At 39.3% G+C, this 22,088-nt stretch overlaps 1 protein-coding gene across 1 annotated transcript; it reads right to left on the minus strand.

The window, feature by feature from the left end:
- Positions 1–17,514: 17,514 nt before the first annotated feature.
- pou4f2 (POU class 4 homeobox 2) lies at positions 17,515–21,325 on the minus strand. Its single transcript, XM_085408537.1, has 2 exons — positions 20,487–21,325; positions 17,515–20,160 (listed from the first exon to the last, which is right to left on the minus strand). The coding sequence occupies exons 1-2, from the start codon at positions 20,709–20,711 to the stop codon at positions 19,228–19,230; spliced, it is 1,158 nt and encodes a 385-aa protein (XP_085264663.1). The 5' UTR covers positions 20,712–21,325; the 3' UTR covers positions 17,515–19,227.
- Positions 21,326–22,088: the final 763 nt, after the last annotated feature.

The raw sequence follows: 22,088 nt of genomic DNA on the forward strand, positions 1-22,088 counted from the left end.
TAATAACATAATACTTACCAAGTTAGTTTTGGGGATCTTGGACCATAGCAAGGGTGTCTAACTGAGAAGTCCCTCCAACAGCACTGTATGTGAAATTGTTATTTTCCAGTGCATTACAGGAACATTTTGTTTTTAGATTAAACTGGTGACTTCTTAAAAATAAAATCTGGATTGAAAAGTCACAAACCCTCTCTTTCAGCATTTCTCAGTGTTAGAAGGCCTGCGTATGACAACTTTTAGAAGATGATAATGCAAAACTCACACCAAATTTGCTGAGGTAAGAAAGTAACCATGATTTTTTTATATACTTAAAGTAATTATAAGTGTGTACTTTTGTCTATTTTTGCTTCCACAAATTTTGATGCGAAAATATTCCAGAGACACCAACTGATTTGCAAAATGCACAAATCTGATCAGATCTCTCGAAACAACATTGTGTAAGCTGAAATTAAACTATATGGACTCCACTTTTCGACGACTAGTTCAGGTGCTAGCCACCTTATATTTAGGGACTACTTTTTTTTGGTAATAAACTCCATCTGAGGTAGGTGGGGCAGAGATGGTTGCACAAAGTGTACACTGGAATTTCGGTGAAAAATCTCAACTGCACTTTTTTAAGAATAAGAAAAAATTGCTTTGATTAAAGGTAAACGTGTTTAATGCTTTGGATTTTTTCCTTATCAATCACAAGTAAAAATTGTTATCTGGAGTAAATTACTATTCAATAAGATTTGACCTACATGGGAGGCTTACGAGCAAAAATAAAGGTATCAAAACAATCATTAGACTAAGCCAAAGATTGCCAGTACACACTGAAATAAGGTACGCTGGACAGAAGAGTCAAAGATAGAGCTTTAAAGGCACAGCTAACTGTTTATCTGCTGGTTGTAACCTTGTCCATCTCAAAATGTGAGAGTGTTTGAATAGCAATTCTTTAATCTATTCATGCGCTTTTACTTTTTAATACACCATATTTTTTTTTTTTCTACAAACAGAAACAACTCTGAGATCAGTTGTGTTGGAGAGCAAGACAGGCAGGTTGAAAAGGTCACAAGTCGTTTTGCTTAGTTCGGTATTCGTGTGACAGAAACAGAGTGCTACATTAACTGCCGTGTAGGTGGGAGTGGGTGGACCTGAAAAGACCCGATAGCAGAGTTTAGTGACAGGAACATAGAGGGAAGCAGATGAAGGAGACAAAAACCTAAGCAGAAGTGGGTGTTGTGACATCATCCTCCCCTTCGTTGTTTCCTTACGAGCAGCGTAAGCTGCTGTGGCCTGCTCTGTAACATCTAGACTGCATGTAATTATCAAGCCATCAAAGCCAAGCTGCTGTGCCAGTCATCTTATCAAGGGTTAAGGGGACACACTTGTCTACAGCAGTACTCTGCTCACATCTCTGGCCCGAGCGTATCTCAGCAGTCTTTGCTAATGACTTGTAGCCAACAAATTCCTAAGACTCTCAGGTGGCTTCCTCCAACCAAGCTCTGTGCGATGATGAAAAGCCCAAGATAAAATAAACTGACAGTTGCAACTCATTGCGAGGTGCAGGCAGCAACCGAGCAGCAGCTGAGACCCTGGGAGCCCAGCACTCCCTCTCTTTATTTCATCCTTTCCTTCATCACCCCCTCCATTCTCCTCTGCCCTCCTCCTGTGTGTCTCAGTGTGTATGTGTGTGTGTTTGGCTGTGTGTGCAGGCATGGCAGAGGGCAAGCGTGTACATTTGTTGCGGTATATTTAAATGCACTGTCTGTGGTATTGTGTGAGTGCACATGTGGGCATCAGAATGAGAAAATGCAAGGGCGGATGAGTGTGTTGTTAGGGGGGAGAGTCCAGGGTAACTACTGGGAGGGGAAACTAGATGCCCCTGCCACTGTTCCCTAATTAAAGCCCATTCCCGCCTTTTTGATTTCAGTCCATTAAGCAAAAAACTGCGGCCACCCCTCTCTCGCTTCCACACATGACGCACTCCAATCAATACACTCCCACTGGCTGCCTCACTGCGTGCCTCAAATGAATAGATTGGAGCGCAACATTACGTCTAATTGAATTTCGCAGAGAACGCCATGCAGAGCGCTGTTGCAATATTGCATATTTCTTTAAAGTTAAAAGAAAAGATTTCTTTTATTTTACATTTCAAAAATATGCTTTCTTCGTGACAAGACTGAAAAAAAAATATGATCATAAAAGTACACAGAAGTTGTTGTTGATATGTTGTTAGGCTCTAAAATCATTACTTACATGTATCTTAATACATGATTAGCTATAATGTCTTGGATAGTATTATTTGGTTCTGTATACCACTGAGAGACAAAGCTACAAAAACAAAAAACTAGTTATCCACTGAGGTCAGCACCACAAAGGTTCACATTAGCACATCAGGCCCCGGGAGAGAGTCTCCTCCTGGCTGGTGGCTGTGGGGGGTTCAGTCAGGGATGGGGGGGAGGCTGGCAGATGGTTCAGTAGTATGTCTGATGGATGGACTGACAGACCGATGGATGGATAGATGGATGGCCCTGATATCAACAATATCATTGTTCTTCTCTGAACAATGATTTCAGTTGAGGAATATTACACAGAAATATATGTTAGTGTCACCTTAATACAAGGTCAGAAACTGGTCATTACACATAAACCACTTCACATGTTTTCAGGCAATGATCACATAGTTAGTAGGTTAGTGACCAGTGACCATCAACACACAGCTGTACCTTTTTTTTTTTTTACAGGTTATAATAATTAATACAAATATTTCCTCATAATTTTGTCATAATATTTCCACATTAATAACCTCAGTTCCTGGCCAATTATTACCCAGTTACATACATTTCAGTGTAACATTACTCAGCTATAATTGTTGTTGATAAAAGAGATTACTCGGCTGACGTAATAACTGCAGTAATAACTTAAAATTTCAATATTATTATCTTGCTTGTTTCCTCCATATTACCATGTAATTATAAAACTCTAACAGAAAGTGCTACCTTTTATCTTTGGTTCAAACATGAAGGGAAACTTTTAAGCGTACAATCCATAACGGCTTTAAGTTGGCCTTATGTAAAGGCTCCATATAAAAACGACCAAATATTAGATTTGGATTTCCATGTTTAAAGTCAAAATTGGCGGTATATATGAAAAAAAATTATAATTCTATAGGAACACTTACCAGCTTTTCAATTGTGATGTTCAAGTCATGGTTGAATTCTGTGTTCATAGTTATTGTGTCAATTTATTGGTACTTTGTTGACTTTCTAAAATGTAATTTTTGTAAAAAACAAAACAAAAAAAACATTACAATCATAATTATATTTACAATATTACAATACAACTTTGAAATCCCTTCCTGGTTCCACTATGATCGGTCTTCTGTTCAGATTTTGGTGATCCAGTCATTACAAAATGTAGATGCTGTTTGAAGACAATGTCAGAGACATGATGCATTACAGATTCTTTTCTAACAAAAAAACTGACATAAAATTTTATGTGAAGTGCAGGAAAATAAAACCAATCAACCAAACAAACAAACAAAAAGCTCATATTTGAAAAAATAGTTAAATCCATTTTAAGACACGTATCAATTTGGGCTGTGTAATATTTATCTTTGCAATATTTGGCAACATATATTGAAGTTTCATAATGAGGATTAGATACAACTCAACCAAAGCTTACAGCCTCAACCTCAATTTCCTGGATGTCACAGTTTCTTCTTTCCTAATTGATTTGTTCGCCTGTGCCACTGAGTTTCTGTTTGAACATCTCATTGTGTGCCTTGAGTGGCCGCTGCAGCAGTTCCCATGCCAATTAGCACAGTGGCTCAAAGCAGGTGCCAAGGCAAATATTTAGCTAATTATCAATATTTAATAGCATTTCTGCACTGGCTCCTTTCCTAAGGTCCAGCAGATGCTATTAAATCTCACCCCATAGATACACAGTTATGACACGTAATAACTACTTGAATATAAAAGAGATTAATAATTTAAAGAGAGCCAACAAATTAGGACCATCATTAAAAAACTGGGCTTAAAACCATTTTGCATAAAACCAGCCCAGTTCAAGGTAATGCCAAGGCTTTCCTGATAAAGAATTACAGCATTAATTCAGCAAAGTGAACTTATTGCTCCTACTCCCTCTCCGAGATCCCTGGAGCATTCAGAGTAGAGGAGTGAAATGATAGCATTCATGGGCACAGTGGCGCCTATTTCCATTTCCCCCATCAAACCTAGTCCGAGTTTTGAGTGTGTGTGTTGTGGCAGAAGAGAAAGACTGATCCCTTTATTATTATGGCGCTATTGCTAAAGTCCCTGTGAATAGCATGCTTTTATACTGAAGTTTCCCTCCTCTAGAGGGGTTGAAGGGGCCCATTTTTACAAGAAGTGTTTAGATAAACAGAAACTTGGACACGTACTGTGAACTCTCTGGGTCATCGCTGGATATACATGGAGAAATCACACCTTTGATGTGGATATATTGACTGGTATTTTAATTGACTCCCCAAGTGGTGTCAACAGAATATCATCAACCATTGTTTGGGGGTTTTTTACACCAAATGTCTATCACGGCTTACGAATGATCCTTTGTGGTAAGTGTGCAATCATACTTTACATTATATTTAGTCACAATAAAAAAAGATAGACAGTTACAAAACCCGTTACTGATTTTTTGCAATCTTTGGACTCTAAAGCTGCATTAAAAATATACACAATTCTGCAAAGAAAACCACCATGTGCTCAGGGACACTTTGTCAGTAAACACAGTTTATCACCACATTCATAAGAGTGTTTAAAAAAATTCAAAACAATGCTGTTGAAAGAAAAAACTTACCTTTTAGATTGATTAAGGAAATGGGCTTAAAAGCAGGGCTATCTGGCTTGTTGTTAGCACAGTTCAAAAGAAAGAAGATATACCTGTATGGGTCTAAACATAACGCTCATTAGTGCGAATGTGTTGTGGTGGTTAGCACTGTTGCCCCAGAAAGGTTAGGATGGTCCAAGATTCAACTCCAGTGGTCGTCTAGGGCTGTTTGGTGTAGAGTTTGTATGTTCTCTTGCCTGTGTAGGTTCATTCCAGGTATGCCGACTTCCTCCCGCAGTCTAAAGACATGCAGTCAGTGGGGTTAGGTTAATTGGTGATTTTAGGTTGCTCACAGGTGTGAACGTGAGTGGTTGTCTGTCTCTCTGTCCAGGGTGTACCATACTTCTCGTCCTATGGTATTTGAGATGGAGCGCCTTCATTATTTCTACAATGCCTAACCACATTAAGCGTACATTACAACAGCATGACTCCAATATTCCCGACCTGACGTGAAAAATATAACAATTGAATTTTAGGAAACCTGTTCTTAACATCAATTTATAAAATTAGAATAATAATAAAAAATGCATACAATTTATTAGCGTCTGCAATAAAAATATTGTTTTGACTAGTTTTTTTTGATGATTTTCAAGTCTTTGCTTTCTGTTTTTATTGACATTTCCTTTGGAAAGAGAGTTGTACATTAAAGTGTGTATTTAGAATTCCTGTTCAATTCCCTCTGAGCAAACAGTTTGTGCAGACAGAGCTGCACCAACTTGCAAGGCAAATTCTTTTAATGGAGCATGTTGCTGGAGGCACCATTGCTTGCTTGTGTGATATTACCATTTACCTGCTGTTTCGAATTTTATTTGAATTGGGATGAAAAGGTTAGGAGAAGATATGTAAAAGGCAGGCGCATTTTACCTCCAGTTTTTTTGGGTTTTTTTGTTCCCTGCTGCCGCATTCATGCCGATCACTTGACACTGCATTTTATACTTCTGTATTTGTGTGTGCCTTTTGGGATTCAACCTGTCTAGAATATTTCCCAGAAGACATCCATGCAGAGGGCAGAAAACATCAATCGGCCATCTGATGCCTTACACACTGGATCTGTGTTCATACGATGAGGTATTGTCAAATGTTTTAAATCTGACATGAAATTATGCATTTGGTAGAAACCAGTAGCTCATTTAGGTCAAATCTTACGACTTTGTAAGTGTTTAAAGAAGCAGTTATCAAGAAAAAGCAAATTAACCCTTCTATCAGTTATTTAAGTTCATGACAGATAACAAATTACTTCATATTTACTGTGTAGCATCTATCATTGCTTTTGCATTTACAGCAGTTTCACATCAGTACTCTTCAATCTATCACTTTATTCCTAAGTGAAATAACTCAAAACTATCTAATGGATAGCGATCAAATACTCTGTATGTTTGACGTTTGCTTTCTTCCAGCTCTTTATCTTCCACTACTAGAAGGTCAAAGGTTTAACTTACCCACTGAAATGTTTCAACACTTGCCCAATGACATTAAAAATAGATTTTTTTGTGTTTAAACATGCCAAAAGCAGGACAGCGAGCCACCAAAGATGTCAGTAGATATGTCAGTTCTGTTTATTAGCATGAAGGATTAAAGAAATTGAGAAGATCACACTTTGATTTGTTGCACTGACATTTTTCCCTCTGGAACCATTGGAGAGGTCTTCATGGAAGAATGTGACAAACTTTTCAATAAATAAATAAATCTTCAAAAGGTTACCTTCAAGAAAATGACAAAGTTCATTACAAATGATCACAGATTAGAAAACACCACGTGACGAGAATATGCTGACATTGAAAAAAAAGCATGTTATTGATATTTTATTGTGAGTAAATGCAAGAACACTCTTTTTTGTTGTTGTTGAACATAAAAAAAATTGAAATCTTCTTGCTCCATAGTTCATTGAAACATCCTTTAGAACTCTTGCTGAGAAATCATTGTCCATTCTTTGTTTAATGGCACTGCCTGTCAGCCGTAGGAGAAACCGTCTTCCCTTAGAAATCCCTGAAAAACTAAATTCTCTCAGTCATCTCTATGTACTCTAAATTTGATATACTTGGTCATGAAGCAACTTTTATTGTTTCAATTTAACTTTATTTAAATAAATGTTTGTATTAAGTACAAACAAAAGTAAATACAAAAGGAAGAACTATGGGGAGAATTGTAAATGCTTACAAAGCACCTAGTATTTTTTAAACACAGACAATAAATTGGGCATATTGATATTCTCCCTTCAGGATGCCCAAATGTCCAGTCCAAACTCCCTTGAATTTGTGGTCCTTGAAGACTAAATATGCTTGAAACATAAGGACATCAAAAAAGACCTTCCCAAGGACAGACATCTACAGGTATAAAGGTATAAAAAAGGCTGTTTTGAATTTAAGTATTAAAATGTACTGTGTGTGAGACCTTAATGAGACAGAAAAAAAATTATACAAGGTCATCGTTGGTATGAACAGAAATTTCATCCCTTTGGGGCAGAAAAGACAGAACTTTTTGTTTTAGCAAACTGCCCATCAAATAAGCATAATTACCATCAGAATTCATACAGTGTTCTGAGACTCCTGAAGGCAAGCCGCCCCACTCAAATTAGCAGCTCTGATAAATCACCATTAATTAGCTAATAAAAGCCAGCAGGTGGTTCGGAGCCCAAAGACATTCCCCGGTTGTCTGAATTATGTATATTACAGCAGTGCACTGATAAAGTAAATGAGTAGTGGGAACAACAGATAGGCGTTCTGGAGGGCCCTCATGTAGGGATAATGCTCCACTCAAATCTCCTGCAATCCCACCCAAAGGAATACAAGTGGCTCTGACCCCCACTCAAATCGCATAACACACAGGGCTCTTGTGTGAGGCGTATTTGTACATGGATTATGTAGGCAGAATACAAAGTTTGATTTGCCCACCCTGAATGAAGAGCTTGTAAAGATGTTATAATGTCATTACAGAAACATAAGGCAGAAAGGAGAAACGTGCATTGATTAAGGCATGATGACCTCTCTGCATTGAGCTGGTAAGGGCAGAGTGAATTTTTGATGATCAGCATCATTATACATAAAAAAACAACCACTTAAGGTCCAAAATAAAGGTGTTTTTAAAGCAAGTTATCCTAAAATTACAAGTACAAAAATAAACTAACAGTCAATAATGTAGCAGGTATTGTAATTTATTTAACGTTGCTAACAACCGTGTAACAAAATATTACATACATTATTACATCTTGCCAAAGGTGTATTTTCTTAAAGTTTATCCAAACATCATTTTAAGAAGCAACATCTTATTGTCATTCCTGGGCTAAAATGTGTCTTCTGTTGCGCCGGTGACTGCAGTCAGTAGTGATGTCACTGCATCCTGGACTACGCTGTACATTACTGCAGTAAGGTGAGAAGGTAAACCAATGGAGGTTTGCAAAAAACTCTTTAAAGACTAATAATATAAAATAAATGTTGAAATATATCCTTTTCTTCCTCTTTGTTTATAGCAACGGTATCACCAACCATAACATGTGTATCACATTGTCGAGATATTCACACCTGTGTGTGATAAAGGCAACGTTTGTGTAAACACTTTTCAATGTGGGGTAATAATGATTCAAAACTCCACGGGGCTCCATGGCAAGTTTGACATCAGTCATTTGTTCTGAACAAAATATATGAATGTGTATGTAAATATCCTTTAAATTAAATGTGCTCTAAAAAATTATCAAGAAAATAATACATTTGTACAACATTATTGTGGACTTTTAAAACAAAATGAATCACACCACCTACCTTTGGAGCATACGTAGCACAAGCATCCACTTCACATAATCCCTGTGATGTATCATTAGTGTGAATAGGTGTTAATGGAGGCTAAATCAACATGAAATAGCCTGATATCTGTTTAGCTGCAGGAACTTAGCTAATCACTTCTGTGTTTTATGTTAATTGTATAGATTACCAGATGTGATTCATTTCATGTCGATGAACTGTTTTAGTTTTTTGCACATTATAACCCATCTTCACTATTTTGAATGCCGTCGCAACCAAGTTTCCCTGTCAGTAAACACACTCAGAAATCTAGTTTGCTTCGTTCCTCCTTGGGTAAATGAGCTCTTTTCTCTGGGTTAGATGTCCTGAGGCAGCCACTTGGCAGAGGGTGAAAGAAATGGCAAAAAGGCATCAACACAAGTGGGACATGGGAGCAGATGGGACACTGATTGCAGTGTTGTTTACAGCTGTTGAGGTCCTTGCACATTGCTATATAGAGGTCAGAAACTATGTCTGTCTACCACATGATACAGCAATGCCACGGATGTGTGCAGGCATCTCCAAAGCAAATATCCCTGTCAGTAAAACACACTTATAAGGAAAACTAGCATGGTAACTTGTATATCCCCCCCCCCCCCCCCCCCCCCCCCCCCCCCCAGAAATGTGCTTGTTTTGGGCGGCTGTTTTGGTCAGACAGTACAAGATTTATTATTTTTTCAAAGTGCTCCTCTGAAAAACATGGAGTCTGCACCTGCTTACACTTTTGATGCTCCCAGAAAGTGTGAAAGAAATAAAAAGGACAACAGAGAGTGAGAAAGTGAGAGCAACTGGAAGGAAAGCCATCCAACACAAAGGTCTTTGACGATCGTTAACATTTCTTTATGTTCGCATTGAATCACTTTATATGGTTTTACCAGGGACGTTGTCTATTCAGAAATGCTCCATCAGGGTTCTGACTATAGTCTGTATCTCAAGCCATAATAGCCCAGAGCGGCATGTGAAATATATCCAAAGTAATCAACCTTTTGCAAAGGCACCTCAGAAGCACACATTTCAACAGCACAGTGTAATCTAATATATTGGGTGGCATCAACTTTCTTTGCACAGACATTAGTTTCATAGAGAATGGAGTATTTGCATGGCAAGATGATGTAAGTTTTAAGCAATAAAAATGCTATATACCTCTCATTTCCATTACCCTAATCGACATACTGTTGGAAAAATGTGAGCTTCATGGTCAAAAAGAAGCTTTTCTGATTTATGTTGTCATTTTTGGCATTATGTACTTTGTGTTAATTTCAGTGATGTTAAAGAAATATGTAATTCTCTGAGGGGAGACTGTGCCGTCTATTTCTAATAACGCATGACTAAAATGTATGTGCGGCTTGATCGAAAGCCTGTCACAAATTTCTTTCACAAATTTTTGTAATTGTAAATATTTTTTTCCTGTAAATCGTGAAATAAGACTGATTTAAAAACAATTTAAAAATGATTAACAACACAGCACAAATAATATATATCCCCATGCTGAACCGCACGTATGAGCAGTACTCATCTTTGCACAGTGTGCAGACTGTAGTGTAGTGATTTGTGGCTCCTACAAACTAAAGAACATAAAAGCGGGGAACAGACATAAAGCACTATGTGTGAGAAGAATAGAAAACTTAAAAGGTTTCATTAACTGAGGGAAAGAGTGTGTGCGATTTTTGTCCACTACACCCTCTGTTTCTTCATTGGAAATCTTTCAATAGAGTTCACGCCAACCACAATGACTGTGATGGCTGTGAGACATGAAGCGCTTGTTTTTGGTGTAAAATTATCTTCTTTTTTTTATCTTGGAAAAAGGAATGACAGGAACAGCATGAGAGACTTTCACCTAGGAAATTACGGGTTAATGTCCCCTGTATTTTCTTTATTTTCAGTTCTGTGTGGTATCATCACTTTTTTTACATTACTTTTACATTTACTTTCATTTTTTTTAATTTAATTTTGTTTTCAGTTGCTTTTAACTTTTGTTTTTCCTGGCTCATTGATCTAAGGGCAATACTAAGGGCCCAGACGAAGGAAATTTCACAAATTTTTGTAATGTTTGGAATTAAGAAAAAATTTATTCAGGCTTCCATTTTTCATTTTGCTAGGTTGCTAGAGTGATCTCTTCCCCACCGTGTTGCCTAAAATGTAAACATCTAAAAGTTTTACTGCCTTGAAAGTGTTACACTGTGTGGACCGACATAGTTGGTGCTGTTCTACAGAAATGAGCCCAGTTTAACATTTTGCTGGTAGACTGGGCTATAAATGCATTCCAGTAGTTAATGTATTTTTTAAAAATGAAAACATTTTTATTATTCCCAACCCCTCCCTCTCCATCTAATCTCAACTGTCTCTTGTTTAGTCTTGGTTCTTCCTCCATTAAAAAAAAAACCAAACCTTTTCTTAATATATGTGTTTTTAATCAAACAACGAAAAAAAGGAAACAGTGTTTTTGTATTGTTGGACATAAGCTTTGAAACCACTGAGGTCCATAACCTCTGGGATTGTCAGTGGAGAAAGGCAGTCAGCACTGTTTCCATGGGGGTGTAATAATCATACGGCTTAATAATGGCATATTGCTTTGATTATGGTACGCTGGCCAATGTGGGTGTGTTATGTAATGCCTACAAATTCAGTCCAAACATACAGTATTTCCATGTTTGGGGTTTGAGGTTTGTGTGCATGTGTGTGTGTGTATTCTTATTGGTGCTTTGAGATGCATAGCCATTGAGGCCATAATTTAGTCCATTATGTCCTCTGGTTTGCAGTCGTAGCCCGAGGCCTCTGGCACTGAACGTTGTGTCATTTGCTACCAACTGGGTTTTTGATGAGAGTGTGTGACCTAGACGCCTCATCCCTCACCACTGTCTCATTCCTTTTATTTACATCTGTCTTTGGCATTCTAATTACTCTCTTTATTGCTTTAGCCTGGAGGAATCTGTTATACTGGAGAAAAAAAGGACTAAGGACACTGGAGTTTTAACCAATAATAAAGCAGCATAACTCCCATTACCCATAGGCAAAGATTGGGCCTGTGAGGCTCTTATTTTATGGGCTTTGGGCAAGATACCCACAGACAGTATTCTCATTCCAGGATGTATATTGGAAGGATCTATTTGCTTTTCTGATTTGTGAATATCAAAGCAATTTTAATTTCGGAATCATGCATGGTGAAAAGGAAACGCTTTTTTTCCTGAAAATAAAAAGGTTTATAGATTTTTTTTTATGGTGATGCCATCAGACTGAAAAAAGATCATTCATTTGACTTGTGCATTTATAGATTTGCCAAAATTTAAATGAAGGGATGATCATTTGAAACATATCAGGCTGTGGAACATGGTGCGGTTTGTATTTTTGCTTCCACCCAGGAAGAGTACCACGCAGAGTACACACACTGCACACTGTCTAATCTTTATTTTTAGACAATAGGAATTTAAAAAACAAAAACTTTTAAATTTTCCGTCCCTTCCCACCAAATTTTATGAAATAGCATCGAGTGCAGGCACAGCAGTCTTTAATGAGCTCTCAACTTTAAAGACTTGAAGGATATTAACAAGCTGCTTGACAAATGGTGCTTAGAAGCACATTAAAGACGCAGCTAATGGTGCGCATAATGACGGCTAATTTTCGATCAGATATAAATTAGAGCCCCCAACAGTTATTTGCCTTAAGGACTTTATGTAAATGATTCTGTTCTGTATAAACTGAAAACTGAGAGTGAGTGAGTGAATGAGTGAGGGAGAGAGAGAGGGAGAAAGGGAGAGAGAGAGACTAACACTCCTTGTGGGTATGATTAATAGATCTGCAACAGAGCACGGCTGTCAAAGCCCAATGAACACACATCCACTAGACAGCTCTACCACCTTCTCATTAAGGTCCAGTCTCTAAGCGGTCTACAACTTACTCATTCAGAACACCAAAACAGCCTCTGAGAACAAGGAAGTGTAAAACTCAGTGGTCGCAAGGAAGGAAGACCAAGCAAAAGGGAACGCTAGGAGGAGGCCTGCCGGTCCATAAACATGTATACACATCCAGTGTTGTTAAATATTTGATAGCTGAAGGCACTTTATGGCATCAATTTATATGTTAGGTCATAATACATAACAGTATGATGACTTGATGTGCCTGAAATTAAATGATGAACCCATTTGGTTAATAGCTCTTATATTCATGCACAATATGGCGAATCTGCAGATTGAAATCTAGCAGTCTGAGGTCAACGGTCTTAGTATATGGTTTTGTATTGTTACTGCATGAGCAGGGGTTGTACACAATTTATGTAAACTGGACCTGGTACAATGAATTTAATTATTTTACTATCTTTTCTATTTGCATTGAAAATGTAATAAGAACAATGTTGACACAATGATTTTAATGCTGACATTAATATAAAAATATGGATGAGTAATTTTTATATACCATGATGAGAGCTTGATTTTTGTTATTTTTAATTTTTCAGTTTAGCCCTTCAGAGAAGAACCATTGTATCATTTCTAAAATATGCTTCATATCATCACATGACTCCACACTCCTGTCACACACCCTTATGAACTGGATTTTTCTGTGACACATAACACAGAGAGTTCAGGTTTTACCACATTTCCACAGCATTGTGTACCTTTGTGATATAAATTCACGGAGCGGTACGTGAACTACACTTTACAAAAATCTGAAAATCAATATGTTCAAGGATCAGTGAAGATGATATCGGGATTACAAAGCCTTAATTGAATATTGCTTCAAAAGTAACTAATGAGGATTTTTTTTTAATATTGTTTAATGTTTAATATATACCAAAAATATAATTCTTTGGTATATATTTTTACACATAGTCAAGTCGATTTCACTAAAATGATGTGTTTAAAATGTTCAAATATATTTTCCCACCAAGTAGCTTTTTATAGCCTCCACTGACGTTACAGTTAATTACTATTCCAGATTTTGCACCTGCACGCCCCTAGCGGTACGAAGCTGTATTGCAAAATGCATGTGGATATTTTTTTTTATGACGTAATGGTGAACTTTATTACAACAAGAGATTAATTTGTACCACAGCAGGCTCTGGATCCTAATAGGAAGACTTTTCTATTGAGGATATAATTAATTATTTATTGTTATCTATATTGACAAACCCTGCTCACATCCAAATGCTAAATTTATTTAACACATATAATCTGTCCTTCATAAAGTCTAAAACATGCTCACCATGTTGGAGATAACTGTATTGAAAGAGTCTAAGTGGGGGGTAGACATTATTCCCCCTCAAGCGAAAGCATTCAAATATTCATTTAGTTTCATGAGGAAAAAATAAAATTCACAAAACTGCACCAGCCTGACAAACAATGAAGGCAAAGAAAGAAATCTTTTTTTTTTCCTTAAAAGAATAAAAGAAAGTTTATTGTTTTCATTTACAAATGTAGGGGAGATGTGAAAACGCTCTGGGGGGTGGGAAGGTAGGAACTTGGTTTAGCATCCCAAATCATTGTTTTGGTGTTAGCCAAATGTCAGGGGTGACTGTGGCTTCTCAACACCCACCCTCTAATCATGCCCCTGAGCTATTTTAGTTGAAGGCTATGAATGTTTCCTATGCTATTAAATTAACGGGGCTTTTCTTTCTGTTTTTTTTATTTTATTTAAAAAAAAACTATTTTTCCCCTCACAGAAATTGTAATTTATAATTTCTTGCTATGCTACGGTTTTAATTTGCCACTCTTGTTATTGCTCCCGGTTTAGAAATCATCACCTTTCCTTTTATTTCGTTCATCAAAAAATATGAATGACTTCAAATAAAGGTACGAGTTTAAATGCAGCAGCGTCATACATTTTTAATGAAGAGCGTATTCTTGACGCATGTGCGGATAGCGAGTCTTCGTTTCTGGTTAGATTTCAAAATAAAGGCTATGCAGCGCGGGCCTTTTCTGAAAGTGTTCGGGTTTAAAAGGCAAACGTTTTGGCTTCACTTTTTACCACCACACTGGAAAATAAAAATCCTATTTCATGATTATTTACTAAGAAATAAACATTTTATCAGCTTCAAGTTTACAATTTCAGTAAAGTGGATGCTTGCCTAACAAGCTAGCCTTACCCATCTGACGAACAACACAGCGTTTAAAGACGTGATGATTTCGGAGTGTGCACGTGGATTTGGGTTGTACGTGCACGTGCGTTAGCTAGTGTATTAGAGAGCGAGAGAGACAGCGAGAGAGAGAGAAGGGCTGTTTCACTGGCACACAGAGTGTGGATTTCCCTCCTTTGCATGCCATCCCAGATCAGAAAGTATCCCACCAACCTCCTCCAGCCATCCAGTGCTACTCCATCGATTAGATTCTGGGGAACACTTAACAAACTAATGACTATTGATGGCTGATTAATATTGCATCAACAACAACTGATTGGCGACACTATCAAATAGCGTGTGCCGCTTCGCATTCAAGCGGCCATCTGACGGGGCTTTTGTACAGTATTTTGGAGGCGTGGAGCAGCCAACAGATGATAAATACGGGATTGCGTGTTGCGCGGCGCGTTCACTTTATGGCTCACAGTTCGTCTAATTCGAGAGCAGTCGCGTCTTTGAAGGCAGACACTTGGCGTAAATGTACAGTTAAAATATTCTACTCTCAGGTCCCCGGGCGGAGCTCCGACAGTCCCTGGCTTCATTAAAATTTCATCAGTATCCCTGTGAAAGAGGGGGGAACTGTTCTGGGGAAAGAGAAAAATAAAACAGAGGGCGTAATTATAACAAAAGGAAACAGCGCTGCCCTTTTCGTTTTGTAGAAGGCTCCCACGGTGTCTTTCTTACGCGTGTGCTTCAATGTATGGAGCCCGTGCAGCGTGGTCTGAGCAGACGTGTCTGTGACTTTAAGGTAAATTGTTTTGGCTTAAATGTTTATTATATATATATATCGCCTTTATGTCTAAGAAGAAAAGAAAAAAACAGACCTTCGATTTTCTTCTTTGTGCTTGGGCCTTTTCTTTATGTGTGTGTGCGTATTTTTTCGGTGCTGGGGTCACATTGATTCGCTATCAAAGAATCCAGATCGATTTTCGCCCAATATGTTTAAACCAAACAGGCGATAGCCGTCTGGTTAAGAAGCTGCCCGCTGCCTGCCCGTCTGTCTGTCTGTCTGTCTTCCTGTGCAGAGCTGCAGCAGCGAAGCTCACTGCATAAAGTTAATTTCAATTCCCGATGAGACACTCACTCGGCAGCCCTCCCTGACCAGCGGTAATTAACAGGGATGGCTAATGACTGCTTAACTCGCTCTTCATAATTATCTGGTTTTCATAATTCGATGTGTAATTTAATAATTCGCTCTTATTAACGTATTAAGTGAATGGCTCGTTTAGGGGAAATTAGAAGCACTCACCAGGAGCATCTTTTAATTGATGAACCATCACCGCTGTCTCATTAATAGGGTCGTTTTGATACCCTTAATATGTCACGAGGGTGGCGCTTCAGCATATTTGGTTTATGGATGAGTTTTCTTTTTTTAATGAAGGCGCTGCTTTACAGATAGGACTAATTTTAATGAGGTGTGTAAATACAGACGAACGGTACACTCCTCACATTTAAATTAATTAAGATATTAGTGGATCTTTTATGTCATTTACACGAAATATTGTTTGACACTCTTTGGAAATACTGCATGTGTAAAATAATATTTTTTAAATCTATAAAAATATGTTGAGAATCACCTGATGTAATTTTTCTAAAGCAGATTTAAAGTATTTAAAAAGTCATCTCGTTTCATCCTGGGTTTTTTGTTTTGTTTTACTGTTATAATGAGTTTGAAGTGATCCAGAAACAATCCCATGAAAATGCATTCCACGTGATGTAAATAATTGGTGTAAAGGTGGATGACAGGTCTCAGAAATGCTAATATTTGGCTCCTCCGGCCTGTCAGGGATCTGTCCATGGTGCTGAAACGCTTGCTCAGCGCTCAGCAAACCAGCAGACCAGTAAGCCCCGAAGACCCCCCACAAAACAACAACAACAAAATATGTGGACATCACATCACCCTCCTCTTCCTCATATCTAACGATAACTACGAACCAAAGGTTGTGCTTCAAAGCCTGTGTGCCCGCATGCACGAGCGAAGCATGTTGGAGTGTGTATTTAAATAGAGTCGGGCACGTTGGCAGGCGAGCTGTTTTTCTGGCGGGCTGACATCTGGCAAGTCTGCGCTCCAGGGACCCATCTAGCTCTCCACAGACCCCCTGATTAGGCTCTAATAGAATATTAGCATTTGCTCTCAGGTAAGGCAACAGTGAGCTACATAAGCTGGCAGCACGTCAGTGGAGACGCCACGTGTGTCTTTAACGTTGATGGAATAGAGGGGAAGTGGTTCCTGTAGGGCCTGCTTTATGTCTAGGCCTGGAGGAGGGTGGCGAAACCAGAAAGGCAAGACGAAGAAGAAGCAGAAGAAGAAGAAAAGCAATTTCACATTTTAATTTTTGGTATTCATCTCATGCTCTTATATTGCCCGGATAAGCCAGAGAACAGATTGGGTATAGGGAGTGGGGTTGGTGGTTATGCCTTGCTCATAAGGACTGTGACAGTCCACATGTTGTGTTATAAATAAAACAACCTGGGCACATTTTGGTACCAACAAGTCATGTCATTTTTTTTTAAAAGAGAGAGGTATTTGAAGTAAAAATACTCCAATAACGTCTGCTCTATCCACCAGCCATCTCTAAAAAAAAAAGAAGAAGAAGAAGAAAAAAAAGAGCTGCGTAGCCCACAGCTAAACCGTTTCCCTCCTCCTCATCAATAAATAAATAGATGAATAAATAAAAGAATATTAATATGTCTGGGAGAGCCACTTTGCACAGTGTAGTCATGGAAAAACGTCCGATTAAATGTTAAAGTTTGTTCTTTAATGAAACACATATTGCAGTTCAATAAATTAATTAATTAAAATTACATGGATGTAATAAATTAATAGAATTATTTAACCAGGGAACCAAAAGCAACATACATTACAGAAATAAGTTACCTCAGCTAAACAGCAATACAGCAAAAACCTGTACGGATATATTTATGTGCATCGACTGGTTCCAATGAAATATTTACATTGTACACGTATACTTCCATGAAGCTGTTTCTTTTTCTCTTCAAGAAAAACAAAAAAACAAAAACAAAAACAAAACATTACTTAAACAAGGTGATTTAACAAGCAACGACTCCATAACGATGCGCGTATATTTATACAAATAAATAGCAGGAGAGGGGGGGAAAACATACATAAAATAATATAAAAACAGAATACTATCTCATATATATCTCGATTGTACCATCTCAGACGTTAAAAGTCGCAAAAACAATTTTGTGACCGTACGTTTTACAGTCGTTTCCCTTTAAACCAGAACAACACGCTTAACTTGCTGTCAGAATTTGATTTTCTCAAGCAAAACGAGGAGGAGGAGGAGAAGGGGGTGGGGTGGTAGTGTGGGGGTGGGTGGGTGGGGGGAAATCCCAATAAATATATAATGAAGTAAACATGACCTCACTCAATAAATACTTCATAAGACACCGGCCCACGCTGGATTGTAAACTTATTGTAGCCGGCGACAAATCAAATTTTCTTTTAAATAGCGAAAAAATCTGTAGAAGCCACCCTGTTTTGATAATCCCACATGAGGCATAATAATAATAATAATAATAATAATAATAATAATAATAATAATAATAATAATAATAATAATAATTAGAATAATATTAACATTAACTTAATCCAAACCCAGGGTATCTTGAAAAATAGATCCCCGACTTTGAGCACATGTGGTAACAAAAATAAGTGGAATTAATACCACATTTAGACACAAAATGAAGTGTGTGTGTGTGTGTGTGTGTGTGTGTGTGTGTGTGTGTGTGTGTGTGTGTGTGTGTGTGTGTGTGTGTGTGTGTGTGTGTGTGTGTGAGAGAGACAAGGAAGTTATTCATTTACACAAGGATATTTGGCAGTAATCTAATATTAGCTTAAAAGAACAAGTGGTGTGTGGTCCTCTTAATCCCCCTCGTGGACCCTGAATAAATGTCAGACTGCACTGTCATGAACTTGGAGGGGGGTGGGGGGATATAGCTTATCCTATAAGCCAAAAATATAAACACCAATATTCACCAACCAAGTGCTTTGAGTAAAATGGCCCCGCTATTTTCACTTTGAGGGTGGGGAAGGTGGGAGTTCTAACCCAAACTATAGTCACCATTTGAAATGAATTATAAATACAAATTAAAGCGTAGAGTCCTGTAAGTCATACTGCGTTGGCATTAAAAAGGTGAAGCATAGTAAGTGTGGAAACAGTGGTCTTACTTGCTCTGTCAAACGACGCTTTACTTGACTCCACATCTTCCTCTCAGCGAGTAAAAGACGTGACTGGATCTGTTTTTTCTTTCTCTCTCTCTCTCTCTCTCTCTCTCTCTCTCTCTCTCTCTCTCGAGTTTTTTCTCTCTTTTTCTTTTTTGTCAGTCATTGTTCGATTTCAGGATTTTTTTTTCAAAGCTCAAAGCACAAAGTCATCGATGATTGAAAAAAACATGTGAGATAGGAAATATGATACAAATCATCTCTAAACAGTTCCAAGTCTTTTTGAGGGTGGTGGGTTGTTTTTTTTTTTTTCAGACGCATGCAGAGTACTTCATTCGTTTCTGTTTCTGTCGCTGGTTGCAAAACCAGACCCGCACCACGTTCTTTTTCAGGTCCAGCTTTTCTGCGATTGCTGCGATTTTCTCCGAGGAGGGACGCGGCTGAATGGCAAAATAGGCCTCCAGCGATCTCTTCTCCGGTGCGGCTATTGACGTGCGCTTCCTCTTTTTCTCCGCGCCGTTGAACAACTCGGGTTTATTAAGTTTCTCCCTGTGTGATTTCTCGGCTTCTTCTAGCCACGCTTGCAGGATGGGCTTCAAAGCGATCATGTTGTTATGTGAGAGCGTGAGGGACTCGAATCGGCAGATGGTGCTTTGGCTGAGGGAGCCCACCCCAGGAATCTTCAGACTGGCTAAAGCTGCCCCTACATCCGCCTGGGTAACCCCGAGTTTGATCCGTCTCTGCTTAAACCTCTCCGCGAAGGCTTCCAAGTCCCTTGGATCGGCGTCCACGTCGTTCATGCCCATGTGCGGCGGTAGCCCGTGGGCATGAGCCATGTTGATAGCTGCCTGGTGCATGTGGTTCATGCCCGCCATGTGGGCAGGGTGCGCAGGCGTGGAAACCACCGAGCCATCGGGTCCTGCCATGGCTCCTAGTGCCAGTCCAGGGGTGATGTGATCCAGCAGGTCCCCCTCCAGTGCCTGGTGAGGCTGGTGGTGATGGTGGTGGTGGTGGTGGTGATGGTGGCCAGCCAGGGCGGATGGATGAGAGATAGGCACCGAGGAGGAAGAGGAGGAAGACGACGTGCAGGGGAGCGTGTTCATGGTGTGGTAGGTTGCGTCCGGCTTGAAGGGACTGTGATGTGGTGGGTGGTGGTGGCTCTTGGTCTGCGAGACTATATCCACCGCCGCTAGAGCTTCAGCCCGGGCCAATAAACTCTCATCCAAGCCTCCGAATATATTGCTCTGCAATTGCAAATAGAATGCACACATAACTGTCAGCAGGGAATTCTCCCTCCACTCCTCGGTTTAAAACATTTCCAGAATGTGAAAAAAAGAAATCCTAAAAAAGGAGGGAGCACACAAAACAAGACACATGCAACATCCCAGGTCATAAAAATTAATACGAAAGGCAAAGCCGACTGAATACATAAGTTGAGCAGAGAGGAGGGAAAAAAATATGGAGGTGTTGGGTGATTTGCTGTGCAGACATGAAAAAAACATCAAGCAACGAAAAAAAAAAGTGGGCTGTCAAAATGTGCCTTTAAGCAGTGATTATGCAGAATACATACCGGTGGGGTTGGGAGACAGGCTCTGCGCATCGCCTCCGAGCTGCTGCTGCTGCTGCCGCTGCTGCTGATGATGGTGCTGCTGTGTCGGGAGGATGAGCAGGAGGACGAAGGTGCATTGGAAGTCAGAGTGGAGGACGAGGAGGAATGCAACGAGTACTTGGGTTCGGGCAAGCTGGCGTGGGCCATGGCAAAAGGCTGCTTGCTGTTCAGAGACATCATCATCATATTTGCGGGCGTCCAAGCCTCGGCAAGTTCCTTTTAATAAGTTAAGACTCCGCCTCCTCTGGTCGGGAGTTGAAGCCCAATTGCTTCGCAGGAATCTCAAGTCACTGTCGAATAAAGTGTCGGCTGAAGACGGTCGTCCAACACTGAATCACATCTATTTATTATTGCGCGCGGAGGTAACGGAGAGGCGTCTCGTCTTTTTGTGGCGAATGAGATATCACAGACGCCAACAAACCATGCAGCCGAGCGCCGATGATACCTCTTCCCGTTGTGGACTTGTGGCGTAATGGTTCAAAAACACTTTGTGCCTTTTCTCCTTCAGCTTGCCCCCCACCTTCACAACTACACAATATGTTTTCTTTGTTGTTGTTGTTGTGTGCCTTGGATTATTTTTGGCAGAGCTCCTCATCAACGACGCCAGCAAGAAAAAAAAGTTTTTCTCCGTCTCTTAGGATTTCCAAAAATACTTCAAGTTTGAAAACTGTTGCCGTTCTCGTTGACCTGTTTATTTTTTCTCCTCAAAAGTTTCCGTCTTGATATGACCGTAAGTGAGACGTAATGGCGATGACAGTCTCTGTATTGTACCTCTTCGACTACGTTGAATGCTGCGGGGACCCGAACTGCCTCTGCTCTGAGGCGAAGGGCAGACTGAGTCTCTCTCCGCCTCTCTCTCTCTCTCTCTCTCTCTTACACACACACGCGCACACACACCCTCTCCCTTCTCTCTCTACAGCGCTCTCAGTGTCTCACTCACTCACACACTCGCACACACACACACACACACCCTTTTGAGCGCACCTGAAAAAAAAAACCCTTTCATGATTTATTATTCTTCATTAGCCACACCACCACCACCACCACCACAGCCGCCGCCGCTGGGGACTCTGCGCATGGGCAGTCTGCAACAAGGCATTTATTTCAAATGAATCTACTTCATCACCAACACCACCAACACCTCGTTACCAACACCGTGTCCAATAAAAGTCGGAATCCCGGTTTGTTGTAACAGAAAATATTTATATATTTTTAAAATCTTGAATTTAAAAAATTACATGGAAATATTGAACGCGGAGGGAGCAATGGGAGTAAATTATCACGACGGACAGGGACAGCTCCCCTTTACACAAGTTTTTCCGCTATAGTAAAGGGGAAAAAACTGATTACTACGATAACTAAAGGTTGCACAGAGTTTTGAAACAGGAATGGCAAGTGACTCGATTACTATCTTAGCATCCAAAGTAAAAATCATATGAAATTATACTAAATATATAACCATATTTTGTAATCTTGAAAAAAAAGAAAATACCTGAAGAATCACGAATTGTACCTAATGAATTTTTTTTGTTATTCCTCTACGTTGGAATCTATGCGTAAAGG

This window comes from Rhamphochromis longiceps, linkage group LG6 (assembly GCF_057381845.1).
Source record: "Rhamphochromis longiceps isolate RC_006_pf linkage group LG6, R_longiceps_female_GT1.1, whole genome shotgun sequence".
In the NCBI taxonomy this organism is placed as follows: domain Eukaryota; kingdom Metazoa; phylum Chordata; class Actinopteri; order Cichliformes; family Cichlidae; genus Rhamphochromis; species Rhamphochromis longiceps.

Excerpts from the sequence above, each read along its gene's own strand:
- pou4f2 (XM_085408537.1), bottom strand. The coding sequence starts at position 20,711 with ATGATGATGATGTCTCTGAACAGCAAGCAGCCTTTTGCCATGGCCCAC. Across the intron at positions 20,161-20,486 it reads CCTGTCTCCCAACCCCACCG|AGCAATATATTCGGAGGCTT; the intron begins GTATGTATTCTG and ends TTGCAATTGCAG.